Here is a 23,199-nt window from a genome sequence, read left to right on the forward strand (position 1 = left end):
ACACTACTAGACTTCAAAATGTACTACAAAGCCACAGTAACCAAAACAGCACAGTACACAGGCATAGAGACCAATGGATCATTTGTCCAGAAATAAATTCATGCATTTACAGCCAACTCATCCTAGAAAAGGTGCCAAGAAGATAAAATGGGGAAAAGATAGTTTCTTCAATAACTGATGCTGGGAAACTGGATAACTACACGCAGAAAAATGAAACTAGATCTCTATCTATCACCATATATACAAATTAATCAAAATGGATCAAAGACATAAAACTAAAATCTAAAACTATGAAACTACCAGAAGAAAACATTGGAGATTGTTAATTCCCAATTTCAATAACAAGGATACTGGTTTGGGCAAAGATTTTTTATGTAAGACCTCAAAAGCACAGGCAACCAAAGCAACAAAAATAGACAAAAGGGATATTACAGCAAGCTAAAAAAGTGCCCAGCAATGGAAACAATCAACAAAATGAACAACCCAAAGAATGGGAGAAATATCTGCAAAATATCAATCTGACAAGGGATTAATAATCAGAATATATAAGAAGCTTCAACAAATCAATAGCAAAAAAATGCGCCGAAGATCTGAATAGACATTTCTCAAAAGACATATAAATGGCAAGCAGGTATATGAAAAAATGTTCATCACTAATCAGAGAAAACTACAATGAGACAGCATATCAAAAAGAAAGTCAATAATAGATGCTGGCAAGGATGTGAACAAAAAGGAATCTCTGAACAATTTGGTGCGAATGTAAATTAGTAGAGCCACTATGGAGAACAGTACAGAAGTTTCAAAAAGAAAAAAAAACTGAAAATAAAACTATCATACAATCCAGCAGTTCCACTACTGGGTATATATACAAAAGATAGGAAATCAGTATATTGAAGGGTTATCTGAACTCCCATGTCTATGGCAGCACCATTCACAACAGCCGAAATATGGAATCCATTTAACCATCAACAGATAAATGGATAAAGAAAATACATATACAGAATGGAATATTATTCAGCCATAAAAGAGGCTACCTACAGTAACATGGGTTGATCAGGAGGCCATTACATTAAATGAAATAAGCCAAGCATAGAGAGACAAATATTGCATGTACTCATTCATACGTGTGAGCTAAAAAATGTAGATCCCAGGTCGGGTGCAGTGGCTCAGGACTGTAATGCCAGCACTTTGGGAGGTTGAGGCAGGCAGGTCATTTGAGGCCAGGAGTTTGAGACCAGTCTGACCAACATAGCAAAACCCTGTCTCTACTAAAAATACAAAAAATTAGCCAGACATGGTGGTGCATGCCTGTAGTCCCAGCCACTCCGGAGGCTAAGCAACAAGAACTGCTTGAACTTGGGAGGCGGAGGATGCAGTGAACTGAGATCATTCCACTGTACTCTAGCCTAGGCGACAGCGTGAGACTCTTGTGTCAAAAAAAAAAAAAAACAAGTAGATCTCATAAAGATAAAGAGTAGAATGGTGATTACCAGAGCCTGAGAATGGTAGTGGAGGAAGAAATGAAGGGAAAAGAATATAAATATAAATGTATGTATACCTAAAAATGGTAGACAGTAAATTTTACACATATATTTTACCTCAATAAAAACATATTAAAAACCTCAATTAAAAACCATTATATTAAAAGGAGAAAAGAATACTTGCAAACTCACTGAGAGTCTAATTTGAATCTCTAAAATCTGTTAAAATCAGTTAATTGCCTATGATATCACCTAGTAATTGTAGGCTTAGCTATTACAGTAAACAATTTACATCTTGGTTATTCAAATTTCTTAGAAACTAGTCACGTTTTTAGCTAAGGAATTATCACTGAAAGTATCAAATCTGTAATATATACTTATGTTTTTGAATTTTAATATGGATTATAATTTGACTTTAACTTATACTCACATCATCACTATAAACATTCATCTATGCATTCGGCAGTCAATTACTCAATTAAACATACTGTCTTTTGGAATAAAAAAATAGATACGGTCTCTGTCCTCACAGATAATTAAGGGAGATTGAGGGGAAGATACATGCACATACATGCATGTTATATGCTGGTCAGGGAAGAAGAGAGTGACATACAATAAAAAGACATATATTAACATTATCCAGCAAATACTGCAACAGACATCAATATGTCACAGAAGCCGAGTAAACAGAACAGCTCCTGGGGAAACTGGAGATGTTTTCCTTCTGAAGAGATGAGAAGTTTGTTTGTTTCTTTGTTTTGAGACAGGGTCTCACTCTGTTCTTATGCTGGAATGCAATGGCACAATCATTGCACACTACAAGTGCAAATTCCTGGGCTCAAGCGATCCTCCCTCCTCTGCCTCCCAAGTAGCTGGGACTAAAGATAGGCAATAGTAGATGCCACTGCACCTGAATAATTTTTTAATTTTCTATAGAGATGGGGGTCTCGCTTTGTTGCCCAGGCTGGGTGGTAACAAATCTTGATGATGTAATTTCAATGTGAGTTGGCAAATTTTTCCTGTAAAGGGCCAGACAGTAAATATTTTAAGTCCTGTAGATGTAAAAAATTTTAGGGCCTACAGTGATAGAGGAGTGACAACCACTCTTAACACCAACAACAGGTGCATATAGTAGTGACAACTACTTTATCACTGTAGAGCAAAAGCAGCCACAGACAATATGTACATGAATGCATGCAGCTGTGTTCCAATCAAATATTCATTTATAAAAATTGACAGTGAGGCTGAGCGCGGTGGCTCACACCTGTAATCCCAGCACTTTGGGAGGCCGAGGCAGGTGGATCACGAGGTCAAGAGATCGAGACCATCCTGGTCAACATGGTGAAACCCCGTCTCTACTAAAACCACAAAAAATTAGCTGGGCATGGTGGCGCGTGCTTATAGTCCCAGCTACTCAGGAGGCTGAGGCAGGAGAATTGCCTGAACCCAGGAGGCGGAGGTTGCAGTGAGCCGAGATCGCGCCATTGCACTCCAGCCTGGGTAACAAGAGCGAAACTCCGTCTCAAAAAAAAAAAAAAAAAAAAAAAAATTGACAGTGAGCCAGATTTTATCACAGACTGTAATTTGCCAACCCTTAAACTGTAATACCATAGCAATGTAGTCATAGTGTTTTAAGACATTTGTTCCATAAATAGCCACAGACTACAGTGCATTTTGAGTTTATAGAGCTGTTTCTTTTACAGCTGTATCTTTTTATTTGCTCTTGGATTGCCATCTCTTGTTGATGTTAGCTTACCATTAGGGAACCATTTCTAATTTATAATACACTAGAAGTCCAGACAATCAAGTTCTATCATCATCAGGATTCACATGAAGACCCAATGGATCTTTTTAATGGGCAATATGTGTATGAACTCTAGAAGATGAACCTGGGATTTCTATTCAGGACTGAGGTGGGCTTTACATACTTAATTATTTTGACTTTTATGTCACACATAAGACTGCATTTCAGACAGCTATAAATCATTACCAATACAGTACCACATTAAGCACCAACAACAGATGCATACATTTTAATATTTTAACACCACTAATTAAACTATGATGACCACACAAGATTTACAAATAACTTGCACCACATTTTAGGTAATAAAAATTTACATTTTTAAAGACTTAAGCATTAAAAATTATAAATTAAGTTTTTAAAAGAATAGCACCTTTACTTACTTAGGCAACATTTTTAACTGGTTTTCTCTAAGTTCTAATATTTGGAGTTTAGTTAATCTGCAATACAAAGAACAAATCATGTATCTAAGACAAAGACAATGAATTTAATAAATTAATGTCATATTCTAATGTTTTAAAGGAAGCAATGTAATTGTATAATTACTATATGCAAAGCAATATATTAAAAATTGCAGAATACAACATAAAATATAAAGGAAGAAAAGACTATTTCTGCTCATCAGAAATACGGTCAGAGGAAAAGGGTGAGCACTTCCACACATTTTCAAAGTGATAAAGTGATTATTCAAAAGTATCAATCCTCTAGCATTTCATACCTTTTACCAAAAACTGTTAACTCTTGGTAGATTCAAGAGCAATAATGTAACTCTAAAGTGCAGCTCTGAGAAGAAATAAAGAAACAAAAGGAGGAGAAATGCTCTGGCACTTCATTGATGCACATTCTACTAAAACTGGAGGGAAAATGAACAGATTAAGTGATGTAAATGCCAGATACTGAAGAGCAACCTGACAAGTACGTCAATGATTTTTAGATAAAAGATGGCTAAAAAAATTAACATTTAGTTGGCTACCATTTTCTCTAGTAGTTAATTTAAATTCAGTAATAACTTCATATCTATTATACATTCATCTGTTTAAAAAAATTACTCAGACTTGAGGGTGGCAGAGAGACAATGAGGTTGCCCCAGAAACAGATTCCCTTTTCTCAAGAATTTTGATTCTATAGGGGAAGACAGATCACCCAATTATTAAATCATTTTAGAATGTAATGCTAAGAATGTAACATTCAGTATCTCAAGCATACAGAAATTAATCTCATTGAAACTTCCTGTTTTGGCCACCTTAAAAAACATTTTTTTTTTCTTTTAAACTCTCACTGATTATTGTTTACTTGGAAAAATTAATTCAAAGTCACCAAAGAAACTATAAAAGTCACAATCCTTGGGAATAATTTAAAAAGAGTCTATGAAACTGTAATTAGTACTACCAAAGCAGCTTATAGTTTTGTAAACTTTATAAGAGCTAATAATAAAAGGTTTTAGAAGAAACCATAATTTACCTGCCAAAATTAGCTGGTAAGAACTCAAGGAAAGCATCATTCAGGTACAACTGGGTTAGGTTTAACAGCTGAGAAAATCCATCAGGGAGCCTATATAAAACATATCAAAATTTAAATTAATTTCATATAAGAAATTCAGTCTCTTATTAAAATCTAAGACTCCCATAAGATATTTTTCCAACAGATAATAATCACTTCTTTACTTTTATGAGAGCCCCTTCAAAGATTTGCCTTCTATAATAACTTACTTGTTTCAATGTATCTTCATCACTTTGTAAACAGAAAATGAGGTAATATTTGTTTTAATAATGTAAAATCTGAACAAAACAGTCAACTATGAATGAGCCACAATACATAAAAATATATTTAGGATATAGCTCTGAAATCAGCAGGCACTCTTGAAATCATTTGAAATCTACCTTATCTACTCTCACTTAAAAGGACTAAATTCTAAACTTTGGCACAGAAATTCTGGGCTGAATAATTCTTTGTTGTACATGAGCTATCTTGTGCACTGTAGAATGTCTAGCTATAACACTGACCTCTACAAATTAGATGCCAATAGTGTGCATGCATGCACACATATACCCCATTATGAAAACCAAAAAATGTCTCCAGGAACTGCCATAAGTCTCCTGGGGCACAACAGCCCCCAGTTGAGAACCACTGGTTTAGATTATTTTCAATTTCACCATTTGGCTCCTAAATTTAAAGATTATACGATTTCATAACAAGCAAATGAAAACAAGTAACATTTAAAGCTGAATGACATGTCAGGGCCATGTAAGAACCTACATGTATTAGCTTTACTTCTATTTTTTGTTGATTACGAAATGAGTACAGATCTAGAATTTGATGCTAGAGCAGTATTTTCATGTGAGACTATACATAATCTTTACATGTTTGTTTTGGATTGGTATGCTTCTTTCTACCCATCTTTTGCTTCACCATTCCATTTTCGCAAAATTTAACAGTCTTGATGCCAGGAAAACTTTGTTTGCAGTCATCACCATCACAAAAGGACATTCACAATCTGATACACTGCAACAAATAGCATAGTTTTTCTTTTTTTGTTATTGTTTTGTTGTTTTTGTTTCTTGTTGTTCTGTCTTCTATTAAAACTGTGAAGAAACTTTTGGTTTCCTTTATTGTTTTCAAAAGTTTGAAGGCACCACACACCTGATTTGAAGGCAAAGACACTCTTCTAGCAGGTAAAAAACAATAAGAAATGAGGATTCTAGTCTCACTTCTGACATTTAACTATCTGTAAAACTTGGAGTAAAACACTCTCAGTATCTCTTTTGGATCACAATTTTATGTTAGTAGTATATGGGGTTAGAAAGATTATTTAAAAGATTCCTTTTTAACTCTAAAATTGGTATTTTGTACAGACTTAAGATTGAGATAAAATTTTTGTTAAAATAGGTAAAATAATATCTACTACTGTTTCATAATTGTTTTATTCACAAAAGTAATTTATAATTCACCTCAGAACTTACTTAGAAATAGGGTTTACACTGGCCTCCACAACTGTCAAAACTTTACAATTTTTTATATTTTCTGGAAACTCCTGTATTCCTAGAAAACAAACAATGATCAAATTAAAAGATCTATTACAAAGGCCTAAATAATAACAGTAACAATAATATATACTTTCCAGATTCTAAAGTAATTTACCAATTAATAAGGAACTAGATGAACTGACACCACCACTGTGAACTAAACAATGACCTCCGCAACGATTTCTTTTTCTTTCCTCTTTTTTTCATTTGCCTCTTTATAACTGCTGATTACTTTGGTTGGTTTTTACCTTTCTTTCCTTCTATTACCTCTTCTGAAAATTAGTGCCTTCCCCATGTGATGTTAAGGACATAAATTGTAGAACATTTAACGTTCTTTCTGTTTCTCTCACTTTAAAAAAGGACTTTTTTTCTTTGAGGGAGTCTTGCTCTGTCACCCAGGCTGGAGTGCAGTGGCGCAAACTAGACTCTGCAACCTCTGCCACTTGGGTTCAAGTGATTCTCCAGCCTCAGGCTCCTGAGTAGCTGAAATTACAGGCACCCACCATCACGCCCAGCTAATTTTTGTATTTTAGTAGAGATGAGGTTTCACCATGTTGGTCAGACTGGTCTCAAACCCCTGACCTCAGGTGATCTACCCACCTCTCCCTCCCAAAATGCTGAGATTACTAAAAGCCACCACGCAGGCCAAGGATTGTTTTTATTAAATGCTGGGCTCTTGATTAAGCTGGTTCCTAATATTCATAAGCAAAGCTGAAAATAAAGCTGCACACAGAAGAGGAAGACAATCTACATCAGATATGCCAGTGGATATGCCTGAAGGCAGCATTGTCTATCCAGAAAATAATGAATTATTTTCTCTTTCCTGCACCTATCCTATTTTTCCTAACTATATTTATATTCCCCTTTCTCAACCTTTTCCCTTCACATAAGCCAGTGTCATGCTCAAAATATGATAACTGCTTTAAAACGCAGTGATTTCTGAATACAATGATGGATGATATTCAATAGCTCTATTAGACATTTCAGCTTTTGAGTATCCTAGATCAGTGCTTTTCAAGACAAATGAGGTAAAGGATTACGGTTTTCAAATTTTCCAATCTGTTGTGGACCAATACATTTACAAAATACTGTACGACTAGAATAATGTCCAACTACAGTGAAAGATTCTGAACATTTACTCATTCCCTGAAATTATCACAGCCAAAATAAAGTAACAAATAATTTTTGGACTACCACTGGTCCACAGATCAACTTTAAGATGCACTGTTCTAATCTAGACTAAAGGAATGCTAATTAATAACATTTAAAAATTCCAAAAATGAATTTTACATAGCCCGTGTTTGTAAAGCCTATTGCTCCATTAACATGATATGATTAACAGAATTGTCATTAGAGAACCATTTCAGACCCTTTCAATTTCATCACTAAGTCTACCACAGTATCATATATAGAATGTCAGGTGATGAAAAATGAATGATGCAAAACCACCAAACAGGAAATGACACAGTAGTAACTGTTTCAGTCAAAACTCATCAATGGATGCTGAAACTAGTGGGTAAAAGTATGATGATCAACAAAGTATTAATAGAGACTCAAAAACACTCCTTCCACAAAATACTTAGCAATTAAAAAGGAAAAATTCACTTTATAGTAAATCTGACAAGCACCACTTTAACCTTAAAAATTGCTTCAAAGTTGGCATTATCAGTTAACATCATCATCATTTGGCAACTAATCTGAGATGTACTGAGAAACAATAACATATCGCTTTAGACATATATTTGCCAAAAACATACAACCTGAATTTAATCATAAGCAAGCATCAAATGAATCCAAATAAAGTAAAAATTCTATTAAATAAATGGCCAATAATTTTCAAAACTATCAAGGTCAAAAAAAAAAAAAAAAGACAAAGGAAGACTGAGGAAGTAACTAAAGACGACTAAGGATCCATGAGACCTAACAAATAAATGGAATATGTGAAAGTAACAAGTGTTTGTGAGGATGTTGAGAAACTGGGAACTACACACATTGCTGTTAAGAATGCAAACTGATATACGCACTATGGAAAATAGTTTGGTGGTTGTTCGAAATGCTAAACATAGAATTTTTTAACTGGAACTTTTTTTTTTTACTACTACTTCAATTTAATGTTGCATTCCCTGGCCTTTTCAGTTTTCTACTTCTTACATTGATTTTGGTAATTTATTTTTCATTTAATCTCTTTCAAAATTTAGTAGCTTTGCATCATTCATTCTTCCCCTTTTAAGTGGGAAAAAACTCATTTTTAATAGAAAGATGACAAAAAGGAATATGGGAGATGTTTCTTTTGTAGATGGGAGATGGGAATTTTCTTACTGGTAAAACAAACTTGCCAATCCTATTCCAAGCCCCCAAATTAACACTGATCTACAAGACATTCTTTTTACCTAGAATGCTCTTCCTCCCAGTAAAACCAGAAGAATCATCTGAGAACCTGTCCTGATTTCTAAACTCAATGAAATCTAACTCTCCAAAAACTTCAATTATACATTTTAGGGCATTTATACAATGAATTATTTTGTAGTACTTGTGTATTCTTTGTATTATTACTAGTAGGTTTTATTTAGATTGACTCAATTCTCCACTTTAAGTACATGTAACTATTTAGTACATTGTATCTCTGTACAACAAACGTTTGCTGAATTTCACTTACCTACCATCTTCTTTTCTCTCATTCATTTACATACAAAATACTTTGTTATTGAACATTTTCCTTAGGAGTGAAGTCTTTATTAGTTCTTCAACGAAAAATTGTCTTTAAGTGATCAGTCCATTGAGAATGCATTAAAATGGTGCTCCTAATATATTACAAGAGCACCCCTTTGCTGAACTGAATAAATATTTTTTAAATGAAAGGACAGTGTCTGCTGCTGCAGAGCCTACGGAGAGCATGTAGTGCTAACTGGTAGCAGTGGGGCTAGAATTCTAGGGTATGTGTGTTGCTCCAGGGCCAAGGTAGAATTGTAGAGTTACAGAGTAAGCAGAGCGAGTTTTGAATTACTATGAAAAAGTCGCACTGAACATTTTTGTGATTTTTTTAAAGTCATTCTGTGAAAATGTTTGCATTTCTCTTGGGTAAATACCTAAGACTGGAATTGCTGAGTTAATTATATGTTTACTGATGTGGTGGATTACACTGATTTTCAAATAATGATTCAACCTTGAATACATGGAATGGATCTGGTTGTGGTATATAATTCTTAATATACAGTATACTTTTTAAAAAGTGAAACATTCCACGTTTGGGTGGGGCAGGAAAACATTCTATACTGTTCTCACTGGCATCCCAATTCATTTTAAAATTTTGCTAAATATCTCATCTTTATTGGTTTTTATTAAAATCTATAAAGTATTTTTGAAATAGCCAAATAAAGATATTATTTCTAGGAGTTATAGCATTTTTAGTATATGATAAAGTCTATCTAAACAGAAAGAGACCTAAGACCATATAATATGTTCTACTGATCTAAAATACCATATGGAGAATAATTTCAAGATATATTTTATATATCTTTAATATAAATTATATAATATAATTTATATTATAATTAAATATAATATAAATATTATATTTAATTCACATAAAAATATATTTATTAGCTTAATATTATTTAATGGAAATTAATGCTTGCATCATCTCCCACAAATACAAATGAATACTTCATATTTTCATATTTTAAAGTACTTGATTCCATAGCATGTTGTTAATAAAAAGTACTCCACAAATGCCTGTGAAATTATAAATTCTAAATAATTATTGGTTTTCAGATACACAGTAGTATTTTGCCCTAAGCAAATAGTTTTCAAACACTGGTTTTCTACTTTTGAAAATTGCTAGCAATGCATTTAGTCTGACTTTAATTCCTACCATATACATTTCTAGGTTCTCAGTTTGTTAACCTCCAGTTCCCACCTTCTTCTTTAGCTGCTGCTGAGAATTCTCAAAAGCCCATTACATTTTGTTCAGGTGCCTCAAACTCGACCTATCCCAAGCTGAAATTACCTGTCTTCAAAGTTATTCAGCAAATGTGTTAGTATTAGAAACTGCTAGGTAACTCAAATACTAAGGCTAAAAGGTAGTTAGGAAAACAAACATTTCTACTTGACTAGCTTCTCCCACGTACATTAGCAATGTTCTTTCTCGGTAGCTTTTGTACTTTCTCCTCTTATTCTAGATCTGTTCAATGTTGGGGTCCAACAAGGGCTCATTCTTTAGCCTTCTTTTGATTCATTTTCATGTCCTTGGCAAATGCATTTAATCTCAAGCTTTAAACATCCATATAGTGACAATTCCCAAATATGTATCTCTAGCGCAGCTTTTCTCTTGACTAAACTCCAGACCCCTATGAACAACTAGATCTCAAAAAAACTGAGCTCCTGATTTGTTTCATTAAAACTTATAACTCTCACAGATTTCCACATCTCAGCTGATGGCAACTCTGTCTTTCCAAGGGCAAGACCAAAATCACTGAGGACATCCTTGACTCTTCTCTCACATCCCACATCCAATCTATCATGAACTGCTGTCAATTCCACCTTCAATCATATCCAGGGAATGTCCTCATCTCATTATTTCCATCACTATCACCTCAGATGACTGAAACAGCATTTGAAATGGTTGTTTTTCACCCATATGCCCACAGATCCTGTCTATATATATAGCTAAACTTAAACACAAGTCACATGCTCTGAACTTAAACACAAGTCACATCATATTCAAAACTTTCCAAGTAACTCTATTTTACTGGCAGTAAATGTTAAAGTGCCTCCAAGGCCCTTCATTAGCTGCTTCTCCAAATTCCTACCTCCCTGGCTTCTATTCCTATTGCACTCCCATCTTGCTTACCCTAAATGTTTTAGTTACCCTGGGAACAACAGTCCTCACACATGCTATAGACACCTGCACCTTACAAAATAGCTTCTGGTACATCCTTACCTTAGTTATCCACATGGCTTTTGGAAGTTCTTGCTCAAGGCCTACCCTCAACAATTGTGTTACCTACTCTCCAAAGATGGCTCATTTTATCCTTATATATAAAGTACACCAGCAGGGTGTGGTGGCTCTCATGTGTAACACCAGCACTTTGGGAGGCTGAGGCAGGCAGATCATATGAGGTCATGAGTTTGAGAACAGCCTGGCCAACATGGCAAAAACCCATGTATACTAAAAAAGCAAACAAAAAAATTAGCCAGGTGTGGTGGCCTCCACCTGTAGTCTCAGTTACAGGTGGGAGGCTAAGGCACGAGAATCACTTGAACCGAGTGGTGGAGACTGCAGTGTGCTGAGATCACACCACTGTACTCCAGCCTGGGTGACGAAGCAAGATTCTGTCTTAACTATCTCTCTCACACACACACATACACACACGCAGGACTGAATTTCATCACAATTTACTTCTTAATTCTCTAACAGTGTCAACTATCTGTTCTTTTCTCATTATCACAACTTCAATAAATAATGCTGCTTCTTTGACATATACTTTTTTAGTAAGAAAATTCTGCTGGCCAGGCATGGTGGCTCATGCCTATAGTCCCACCAGTTTGGGAGGTCAATGCAGAAGTATTAGGAGTATTGCTTGAGGCCAAGGAGTTCAAGATCAGCTTGGGCAACATGGCAAAACCCTATCTCTTAAAAAAAATAATAATAATTAAAAAATAATTAGCCAAGCATGGTGGTGCACAGCTGTAGTCCCAGCTACTCAGGAGGCTGAAGTGGAAGGATCCCTTGGGCCCAGGAGCTTGGGATGCAGTGAGCTATGATCATGCTACTATATTCCAGTCTGAGCAAAAGAGTGAGATGCTGCCTCTTAAAAAAAAAAAAAAAGAAAGAAAAAGACTGCCATTCAAACGTAAAATGAAGCACTAGATTAGATATCATAAAACACAGCTGTCTTCTTCAAATCACTCTCATTTAGTTACAGAAGAACTCTCTCTCTTAACTTCTGAGAAAGAGAAAACTCCTCCTGACACCTAGGAGCTGACCTGGGCTGATGGTATCAGCTGGTCCTTGGTCTTACTACAAACAAGCCCTGGTATTCAGATTCTCCTATTGAACAAAACTATTTCACAGAACATCAATATCACACTACGCCATTCTGTAATGATGACGTATCAAGACAAAAACAAATTTATAATCATGTCTGAAAAAAGACAAAACATGCTTATTGTCCAAGCCAAAAAATACTCAACAGCCCCTTTTCCTAGATAATAAGTGACTGATGTATTGTTTACTGATTACAGCTTTAGTTGTACTCCAAGCAACTTCCCTATAGATAACATTAAGATACCTCATCATAGAATTACTCCACTTCTTGACAGTATCCCATCCAGGGCAACCCTTATTATCTGAAACTTTCCCAGTATCACCAAGAAAAGCCCAAATCCTGTATGTCTTTTTTCTTTTCTACACCTTCTGTGACCCTCAAGAATCCCAATAATATTGAGTTTTTGCTCACTATAAAGTAGTAAATCCAAATTGTTAAACCGGTGGTCTTTGCCAGGCAGGTGTCAACATCCCACTGGCCCAGTTGTTGAAATAAGTGAACAGGAGTCCCTTACTGCTCCTGCACTCCAAAGGCAATGATTACCATACTACAGAATAAAACACTGAGTTCTGGTCAAAACTAACTGCAAATGGCAAACTCAAATGACGATAGCTTTCAGAGGATACTAGATGTTATGATTCAGACCAGATATAACACAATGAGTAGTAAGGCCTATGCTATGATAGGACACAAGTGAGTGCACACTCTAGTTAACAGTCTACATTTATATAAACACTTGGCAGTGGCCAGAAATCATCAGTCTAAACATTAAGTTTTAGGACAGTGTAAAACCTGGTTTTTCTTCTTTCATTATCTTAAATAAAGTGATTTATTAAAAAAGCTAAGCTCAAACATCATTAACTACAAAGCAAAATGGTAATTTTAGAAATTTAAAATACAAGAGCAAAAAACCATAACTTCTCCATCAATCTGTAATATCTTCTCAATCAACTTAACTTCGTCTTTTTTTTTTTTTTGAGATAAGTCTCGTCTGTAGCCCAGGCTGGAGTGCAGTGGCACAATCTCGACTCACTGCAACCTCCACCTCCCAGGTCCCAGTTCAAGCAATTCTCCTACCTCAGCCTCCTAAGTAGCTGGGATTACGGGCACGAGCTACCACACCCAGCTAATTTTTGCATTTTTTAGTAGAGATGGGGTTTCACCATGTTAGCCAGTCTGGTCTTGAACTCCTTACCTAGTGATCCACCCGCCTGAGCCTCCCAAAGTGCTAGGATTACAGGCATGAGCCATTGCACTCGGCCTCAATTTAACTTCTTTTAGCTTAATGTGAAAAGCCTTTTCCACTAGTTTCTCCCCAATCATCAGATTTTCTCAGGTTCAAAGAACTGCTTTGTGCTTTGACCACAAACTTTCAATTCACTCTTCCTGGGCTTTTTGACTCAACTAAAAAGAAAGACCTTGGTTAACCTCGTTAGTATTCCCATATTAGACAGAAAGATCTGAGCTACATTTTCTGGTTTCTTTGCCTTGTAATCTTTGGCGTTTTATTCAGTATGTTCATATAAGAGAATTAATAGCTTACACAGTTTTTCTTTTATCTCCCCTCCCCACCAGCTTTCCCCATCAACCACCTTGACAGAATGTCTTCATCATCATCTCAGTCTTCCCTACAAGAAAAGCCATTTGAATACAATAACAGATCATTTCTCTAATACTGGGTGCCATTTGCAATGTCTTGGGATAGCAGCTTGGAGAACTTTTTGTAACTTTAAAAAGCATACATGCACACGTATGTTTACTGCAGCACTATTTACAATAGCAAAAACTTGGAACCAACCCAAATGCCCATAAATGATAGACTGGATAAAGAAAACGTGGCACATATGCACCATGGAATACTATGCAGCCATAAAAAAGAATGAGTTCATGTCCTTTGCAGGAACATGGATGAAGCTAGAAGCTATCATCCTCAGCAAACTAACACATGAACAGAAAACCAAATACCGCATGTTCTCACTTCTAAGTGGGAGTTAAACAATGACAACACATGGACACAGGGAGGGAAACATCACACACTAGGGCCTGACAGGGAGTGAGGGGAAAGGAGGGAGAAAGCATTAGGACAAATACCTAATGCATGTGAAACTTCAAACCTAGATGATGGGTTGATATGTGCAGCAAACCACCATGGCCTATGCATACCTATGTAATAAACCTGCGTGTTCAGCACATGTATTCCCCCAAACTTTAAGTAAAATAAAGATGTACAGTAAACTAAAAATTTGGAAAAGAAAGAAAAGAGCAAAATAAGACTCAGAACAAATTAACACTCCAGTTTTATCACAGACTGTAAAAAAAAACCTGAATTTCTTAACACAAATATTAAAGCTCTTAAAATTATGTACTTCCTAGACTGATCCATTTCATGTGTTTAACAGTCACACAGATGAACTAACAAATTTAGATTAAGTCCCCAAGGTAAGAACCAGACCAATAAACAAAGAACAGAGGTCATTTCTTTTTATTCCTAAACCATGCTACCTTACCAATTGAAAAACACTGAAAGAACTACCTAAAAATCAGAAACTATGACAGCCTTAAAGCAAAAATCCTAAAAGCAAATGCTTTTAAAGAAATACAGCTTGATGATATGATGAATAACGAAGTATGTCGCCAGTTTCCTGACTCCTTTTAAACAGGGCACAACAGCCAACGAATCTGAAAACGGTACCTAGCATATTATGATAAACTTGAATATTAGACTTAAAAACCCCCATTTAAAAAGACGAGAAAGATACTCCTTTAGGATGAAAAGTGAGATGTGGTGACTTCTAAAGTGAAAATAATTCCAGAATTCTATAATACTTTGGATTGATTTATCTGTTAACATATGTAGAGATACTCCTTTAGGATGAAAAGGTAGATATGATGACTTCTAAAATGATAATTCTACAATTCTGTAATACTCTGGATTAATTTATCTGTCAACATAGGTAGAGACAGGATGGTAATCAAGTTCATTTACCTTGGAATTTATCAGGCACCACCAGGCACTATACTAAGTACTAGGGATGGAAACACAAATTTCACACTGCCCTCAAGGAAAAGCTTGAAATGGCAGACATTTAGCCTGAATAAAATCATGAAGGGAAAAGTCACACAAATCAAAAGGCGACTGATCTAAACTCTTCAAAAATGGAAACTGTCGTGAAAAACGTAAGCAAACTGTTCCTGATTTAAAGGGACCAGTGACACAACTAAATGCTTTACATCATCTTTAACTTGTAAGACAGGATGTGGAGAAGGGGCCGACAGAGTTCAAAGGGCATTATTAGGCAACAGGAAAAAAGTGATATTAAATTTCTCGAGAGTGATAATGATGTTGTGGTTATTGCGATTTCCCTGTTCTTAAGGTATACATATTCCTACATTTAGGAATAAAGACATGATGCCTACAACTTAGCAAAAAGTTGCTTTTTTTTATTTTTTGAGATGGATTCTCCCTCTTATCACCCAGGCTGGAGTGCAATGTTGTGATCTCAGCTCACTGCCACCTCCGCCTCCCAGACTCAAGCAATTCTCCTGTCTCAGCCTCCCAAGTAGGTGAAATTACAGGCGCTTGCCACCACGCGCGGCTAATTTTTTGCATTTTTAGAAGAGATGGGTTTTCACCACGTTGGCCAGGCTGGTTGTAAACTACTGACCTCAGGTGATCCACCTGCCTTGGCCTCCCAAAGTGCTGGGATTACAGGCGTGAGCCACCGCACCCAGGCAAAAAGACATTTTATATAAGCAATAATACGCATATATCTTTTTCTTGAACATATTTAAATTCACGTACATGAAAAAGAGAAATAAGACAAATGTAACAAAACGCTAAAACTGGTCAAGCCATGGGTGTTCTTTTACCTTTTATGTAGGTTTCTTATTTGGGTTTGTTTTTTTTTGGGGGGGTGGGGGGGAGAGACAGGGTCTTGCTCTATTTACCAGGCTGGAGTGCCATGGCATGATCACAGCTTACTGCAGCCTTAACTTCCCAGGCTCAAGCAGTCCTCCCACAACAGCCTCGAGTAGTCGGAATCACAGGCACATGCCACATGCCCAGCTAAGTTTATGATTTTTAGCAGAAACAAGGTCTTGCTATGTTGCCCAGGGTGGTCTCAAACTCTTGAGCTCAAGAGATCCTTCCACTTTGACCTCCCAAAGTGCTGGGATTACAGGTGTCAGCCACTGTGCCCAGCTCAAAATTTTTAAGATAGCTAGATAAAAAGCAAGACATCACTATGAATAAATCCAATCTAAATACAAATTAAATAACAAATTTATTAAAAATACAAATAGCCCTAAAGTTAAACAGCTCAATAGCAAAAGATAAAATAAAATACAATACTACCTTTAAAGCTAAAATTTATTAGCTATTGTGAACTGAAAGTCAAATAACCACTACAAACTTCACCTTAACCTAGGATGGATATAAGTAAATCATAAATCCTAAAAACAGGTTTTATTTCTTAAAACAGAAGTGTTAATTTGATCTTAATCCTACAAAACATATATTTCAACAGCCTGAAACTAAAATAAATAGAACTTTGTAAGTGGATTTTATATATGTATATTAATTTTTTTTTTTTTTTTTTGAGACAGAGTCTTGCCGTGTCACCCAGGCTGGAGCGCAGTGCTGCAATATCGGCTCACTGCAACCGCCACCTCCCAGGGTTCAAGTGATTCTCATGCCTCAACCTCCCAAGTAGCTGGGATTACAGGCGTGAGTCACCACACCTGGTTAATTTTTGTATTAAAAATTAACGACTCTCTTTCAGTAGAGATGGGGTTTCACCACATTGGCCAGGCTGGTCTTGAACGCCTGACCTCAACTGATCTGCCTGCCTCAACCTCCCAAAGTGCTTAGATAGCAGGTGTGAGCCAACATAACTGTGTGTGTGTGTGTGTGTGCGCGCGTGCGCGCGCGCGCGCAGACAGACACCTGGTTATATTAGCTTGCCAAAGTTAACTGTTAATTGTGAAAACAAAATGACTTCTAATAAGCCCTAAAATGGTTCATAATAAGTCCTAAAATTTAGGAAGGATTACTTCTGGATACTCACATCACTAGAACAAAGAATGACTTTGGAGCTAAGGGCTGTGGAATATGATTACTACATACTTGCTGGCACTGCTGCACTAACTTAGTGGTACTTATTAAAGTTTTTTTCCCCAATTCTCATGAGAAGTATTATTTGAACATGACAGTATTTAGTGTTTACTGAAAGTCCTATATGTGGTCAGACCATTTAAAATTTATCCTCATGTGATTTCTCTTTTGTAATTATAAAAGAAACATATGCTCATTCTAAAATTTCAAGCGCTGATTTTTCTCTCCTTCTGAGGTAAGGACTTAACATTTTAAAATATATCTTCCATACTTTTCTCAATGAATATCAAACTAAACACACTCAACAAGACTACTTAGCCTTGTTAATAATTACAACATATATATAAATGTGATATACCACGTTAACAAAATGAAGGAAAAAAATCTCTCAATGAATGCAGAGAATGCATTTGACAAAACTCTACGTCCTTTCATAATAAACTCTCAACAAATCAGGTATAGATGGAAAGCACCTCAACACCATAAAGGCCATATGTGACAAACCCACAGCTCACATCATACTTAACAATGAAAAGTTGAAAGCTGGCCAGGTGCTGTGGCTCACGCCTGTAATCCCAGCACTTTGGGAGGCCAAGGCGGGCAAATCATAAGGTCAAGAGATCGAGGCCATCCTGGCCAACATGGTAAAACCCCATCTCCATTAAAAAAAAAAAAAGTTAAAAGTTTTTCCTCTAAGATCTGGGACAAGGCAAGGATATCTATTCCTGCCACTTCTTTTCAATGTTGTACTTAAGTCCTACCCAGAGAAAGAAAGAAAAGGATTCCAAATTTGAATAGGAGAAGCTGAATTGTCCCTATTTGCAGACAACAGAATGTTATATATAGAAAACCCTAAAGAATCCAACAAACTGTTAGAATAAATTCAGTAAAGTTACAAAATACAAAATCAACATATGAAAATCAGTAGCATTTTTATATACTAACAACAAACTATGTGAAAAGGATATTAAGAAAGCAATCCCATTTATAATAGCTACCAAAAGCATAAAATACTTAGAAATAAACTTAACAAAAGAGGTAAAAGACATACACACTCAAAACTATAGAACATTTGATGAAAAAAAATTGAAGCAGCACAATAAATGGAAATATATCCTTTGTTCATAGACTTGAAAATCAATATTGTAAAATGTCCATATTACCCAAAGTGGTCTATAGATTCAACCCAATCCCTATCAAAATTCCAATGATATTTTTCATAGAAAAAGAAAAAAACGATCCTACAATTCATATGGAGCCACAAAAGACTGAATACCCAAAGCAATGGTGAACAAAAAGAACTAAACTGCAGGCATCACACCTGACTTCAAAATATGCTACGAAGCAATCGTAATCAAAGTAACGTAGTAAGGACAGGAATACAGATGCAGACCAATAGAAAAGAATAGAAAGCCCAAAAATAAATCGATGCATTTTGTCAATTTTTGACAAAGGTGCCACAAATACACAATGGGTAAAGGACAGTCTCCTCAATAAAGTATGTTGGGACAACTGGACACCCACAAGCAGAAGAATGAAATTAAACCCTTATCTTACACCATATAAAAAATCAACTCAAAACAGATAAAGACTTAACTATAACACCTGAAACTATAAAACTACTAGAAGAAAATATAGGAGAAAAGCTCCATGACATTCTAAAGCTTGGCAATGGCTTGAACAATGATTTTTTTTTAATATGACCCCAAAAACACGGGCAAAAAAAGCAAAAACAGACAAATGGGATCACATCACACAAAACAGCTCCTGTACAGCCAAAGAAGAAACAGCCTATGGTGTGGGAGAAAATGTTTGCAAGCTATACATCTGATAACGGGTTAGTATTCAAAATATAAGGAACTCAAAAATCTCAATAACAAAAAAAACAAGTAGCCTGACTTAAAAATTGGCAAATGACCTGAATAGGTAGTTCTCAACAGAAGACACAAATGACCAACAGATATATGAAAAATGTTCAACATCATTATCACCAGGGAAATGCAAATTAAATCTACAGTGAGATAGGACCTCACATCTGTTAGAATGAGTAAAAAAGACAAAAGATAAGTGCTGACGAGGATGTGGAGAAAAGAGAATGCTTGCACACTGTTGCTGGGGATGTAAATTAGTATAGCCATTATGGAAAACAGTTTGGGGGTTCCTTAAAAAAATGAGAACTATCACAAGATCCAGCAATCCCACTACTGAATATGTATCAAAGGGAATAAAATAAGTATGTTGAAATATTTACACTCCCATGTTAATTTTAGCGCTATTCACAATAGCCAAGATAAGAAGTCAACCTAAGTGTCCATCAATGGATGAATGAATAAAGAAAATGTTACACCATGGAGTACTATTCAGCCTTTAAAAAGAAGAAAACTCTGTTAATTTGCAATAACATAGGGAAACCTGGAGGATATTATGTTAAGTAAAACAGGCTAGGGACAGAGAAAAAAAAATACCAAATAAGCTAACTTACAAATGGAATTTTGCAGAGGCAGAGTATCATGGTGGTTAGCAGGGGCTGGGGATGGGGAAGCAGGGATGGAGGACTGGAATATGTTGTTCAAAGGATATAAAATTTCAGTTTGACAGGAGAATTGAGTACAAGAGATCTAACCTGCAACATGATGACCACAATTAAAAATATAAATGAAAAGCCCTTACATTTATTCTCCACATGCTTTAAGCTATCACGAATTTTATATGTACATAAACAAATGCCAAGCCAAGGCTGTAACATTTAATTTTACTGTATTTGATACAAAACGGGTTGTAAAACCTTTAAAGTGGGGCAAATGTCTTTACAGAAAACAAACATATTCTTAGATGAATTTAGTATTAATACATTAGATTTAACTTATTTTTATATTTTTACTTTTGGAAAATGCAATAGAAATCTTAGTAATGAAACATGTTCCCAAGTACAAAAAATTGTGGGCAAAAAAACCTTACCATTCTTGCTGACATCCAGTTCCCTGAGATTAATAAGGTTCGCAATGGATGCTGGTAACGTTGTTAAATCATTGTCTGGCAAACTCAGTTTGTGTAAAGACTGACAGTTAAAAAGTTGCTATTGAAAAAAGGGAAGAAAGAATGTCAATTATATATATAACCTTAAATATTTCATGTACTAACTTTTACACACATAAATAAAATTAGCCATATTAAAACTGAGTGAGTTATAACATCTACACTAACACCAGGAAAGATGTCTCATTGTTCTGATTATGCTATTATGGATATGAATACAACTGAACCATTCAGATTAATTTATATCTTCATACTTCTACCTTAAGTAAAATGCACTTAGTGAGAATAAGTATATGGCTATATCCTCTGTTGGGTTAGTAACAAAAAAAGTGGCTATTAAATGTGATAAGCTCTGGAGTTGGCTTTCAAGCAACCTTATTCTGAAATGAAAGCCCTATTTAAGAAGAGTATTCTTCTAAAAATGTTAATATTAGCAATGATAAGACATAAATGATTCAGTTATTTGCACTGTTACAGCAAGATTTTCCCTTTTCGATAAAACTACTAAACCAAGACTCTACTGGTGGTGATTAGAGAAGAAGACCAATTTTGGTCTTCCATATTCTCTAGAACTGGCTAAGGAAGATAAATTGCCTGCTGAAAAACAACATATAAGGAAGAACAGTAAATTACCCTACCACAACCTAGGTTTCTAGTTCATAAACATATGACTAACAGCCTTTAATTTTTATCCAAAGCCATATAAAAATTTCTGTATAAGATAACCCCTAGGATAGTAGTGGCTTTCAAAATGTGCTTACTACTGACCACCAGAAAAAAACCTGTTGCAAACAGTATGTATACACACACAAATCTAAAATATTTTCATGAAACAATAGCTATATGTAACACACTCTATTTCCTATTTTTTATAATTAAGGTTGTAAGAGTAGATATAAGATATTCATTAAATTTGAATTTCAGATAAACAACAAATAATTTTTTTAGTACAAGTATATCCCACAATTATAGGGACACACTTTAATCATACAGGACATACTGACACTAACAAATTATTCCTTGTTTATGTGAAAATTCTAACTTATCTAAGTGTCCTATTGTTCCTAATTCTCATAGTTCAGATTTATAGTCCTTTTTTTCAAAATGCTGCCCACACATACTAAATTGATTTGAGCTACCAATGGGTCTCCGCCCATAGTTTCAAAAACACTGCTGTTTCAATGGCAAAAGATCTTAACAATTAAAGCAATTTAATTTGGTATAGGATAATGAGAGGGGAAATTGTTATACGATAGTGAGAGACTGGGATTTAAGAAGAAAAAGTACGCTGAAAAAAGTTTAGTTAAAAAAAAAAACAAGGTGATAACTTGAGAAGGTGTTTTAGGGCAACAAACCAACTTTCTCCTTCCAGTTGTTATGTTACTAGACTTCAGAAATCTAAGTCCTCCAGAATCTTTCCAAACAAATTGTAAATGGAGAAAAACATTATCTGTATGAATTCAAAAAAGCTATTTAACGATAAAATTATAATATGGTAACTAAAAGGGCAATTGTCCTCAATTATAACAATGCACATTAATGTCTTATGAAAACTAGAAAAAGACAGCATTAATTTCAATTATTGGTCTAGTTAAAACTACTGATTCCAGAAATTATTTAGTCTCATTATTTACCTTAATGGATACAACTAAGATTAAATACAAAACTTTAAGTTATTTGCGCAAGTACTAAAGCAATTAACTTAAAGAAATATGTTTAAAAATCAACTTTAAAAAATTTGAATTGTGCGGCATACTTTAAGATAAAATTAGGAAAAAAAAAAAGATAAAATTAAACCAAAAAATTCAGACACCACACAAATATATTGGCAACTTTATAGCAATATTAGGAATATTGTATTTCTCGGTATAAAAATATCCAAAGGTAATTCTTGAAAGGAAGTATTAGCATACCTTTGGAAGCTCTTCAATCTGATTAGCATCTAAATAGAGCTCCTCCAAGGTTTTTTCAAAATTAAAAATCTCTTTGGGAACTTGTTCCAAGCTGCAATGAGAATAATCAAGAGTAGTGACAGTCTCCTCTTCCCCTCGTAGACAGCGACATGGCACCAACCGCACAAACAAACTTCGTTTTGTAGTCATTTTTAGACACTGTAATATTCAAATAAAAAGAAATTTAAAACATACATATTACAATGGTTTTTCACAAATCATTGCAATCTATTACAGTTCATATGTCACAGATGAATACTTCTCCCGCCACGGTACAAGCACAATGGAACCCATTTAACATTGCTTTAATATCCACATTCACAGCTACTGGATTTCAAATTAAACTGAAGCTCTTTAGTACTTCACAAAACAATCCATGAAGTGGCCATTTACATGCTTCTTCAAAAACCATAAGTAAGAAAAACTCTTAATATGGCAAGACTTTTACTTAATTTTACTTAATTTCTGGCTCTAAAAGTTCTATGTGTCTTCATTAAGGACTTGATTAGGTACAGTTTTGAGTAGGAAGTGGGAATGTGAAGATATTTTCAGGTCTTCCTAACCAGCCATCAGGAATCAATCATCCTGTAACTTCCCTATGAAAAGTCAAAGTTTCCACATGAAAATTTACACATGAAAATTCTCGCCTACCCCAAGTATATTTTGTTTCAATTAAATATTGGTCATATTGTTTTTCTAAAGAACTTTTATATGTCTCAAATGTGTTTATGGTAACACATTGG

General features: G+C 35.1%; 1 protein-coding gene across 8 annotated transcripts in view; it reads right to left on the reverse strand.

Annotated features, from left to right (window-relative positions):
* ERBIN (erbb2 interacting protein) overlaps positions 1-23,199 on the reverse strand; it is a 140,157-nt gene that overhangs the window by 58,782 nt on the left and 58,176 nt on the right. For all 8 annotated transcript variants that reach the window (XM_032279407.1, XM_032279398.1, XM_032279424.1 and 5 more), the window contains 5 exons: positions 22,418-22,615; positions 20,427-20,544; positions 6,246-6,324; positions 4,747-4,836; positions 3,669-3,725 (listed from right to left, as the gene is read on the reverse strand). In XM_032279407.1, the coding sequence (XP_032135298.1) occupies positions 3,669-3,725; positions 4,747-4,836; positions 6,246-6,324; positions 20,427-20,544; positions 22,418-22,606 (533 nt within the window). In that variant the 5' untranslated portion in view covers positions 22,607-22,615. The remainder of the gene's footprint in view (positions 1-3,668; positions 3,726-4,746; positions 4,837-6,245; positions 6,325-20,426; positions 20,545-22,417; positions 22,616-23,199) is intronic.

Source organism: Sapajus apella, unplaced genomic scaffold (genome assembly GCF_009761245.1).
Source record: "Sapajus apella isolate SASKATOON/1434 unplaced genomic scaffold, GSC_monkey_1.0 scaffold1, whole genome shotgun sequence".
In the NCBI taxonomy this organism is placed as follows: Eukaryota; Metazoa; Chordata; class Mammalia; order Primates; family Cebidae; genus Sapajus; species Sapajus apella.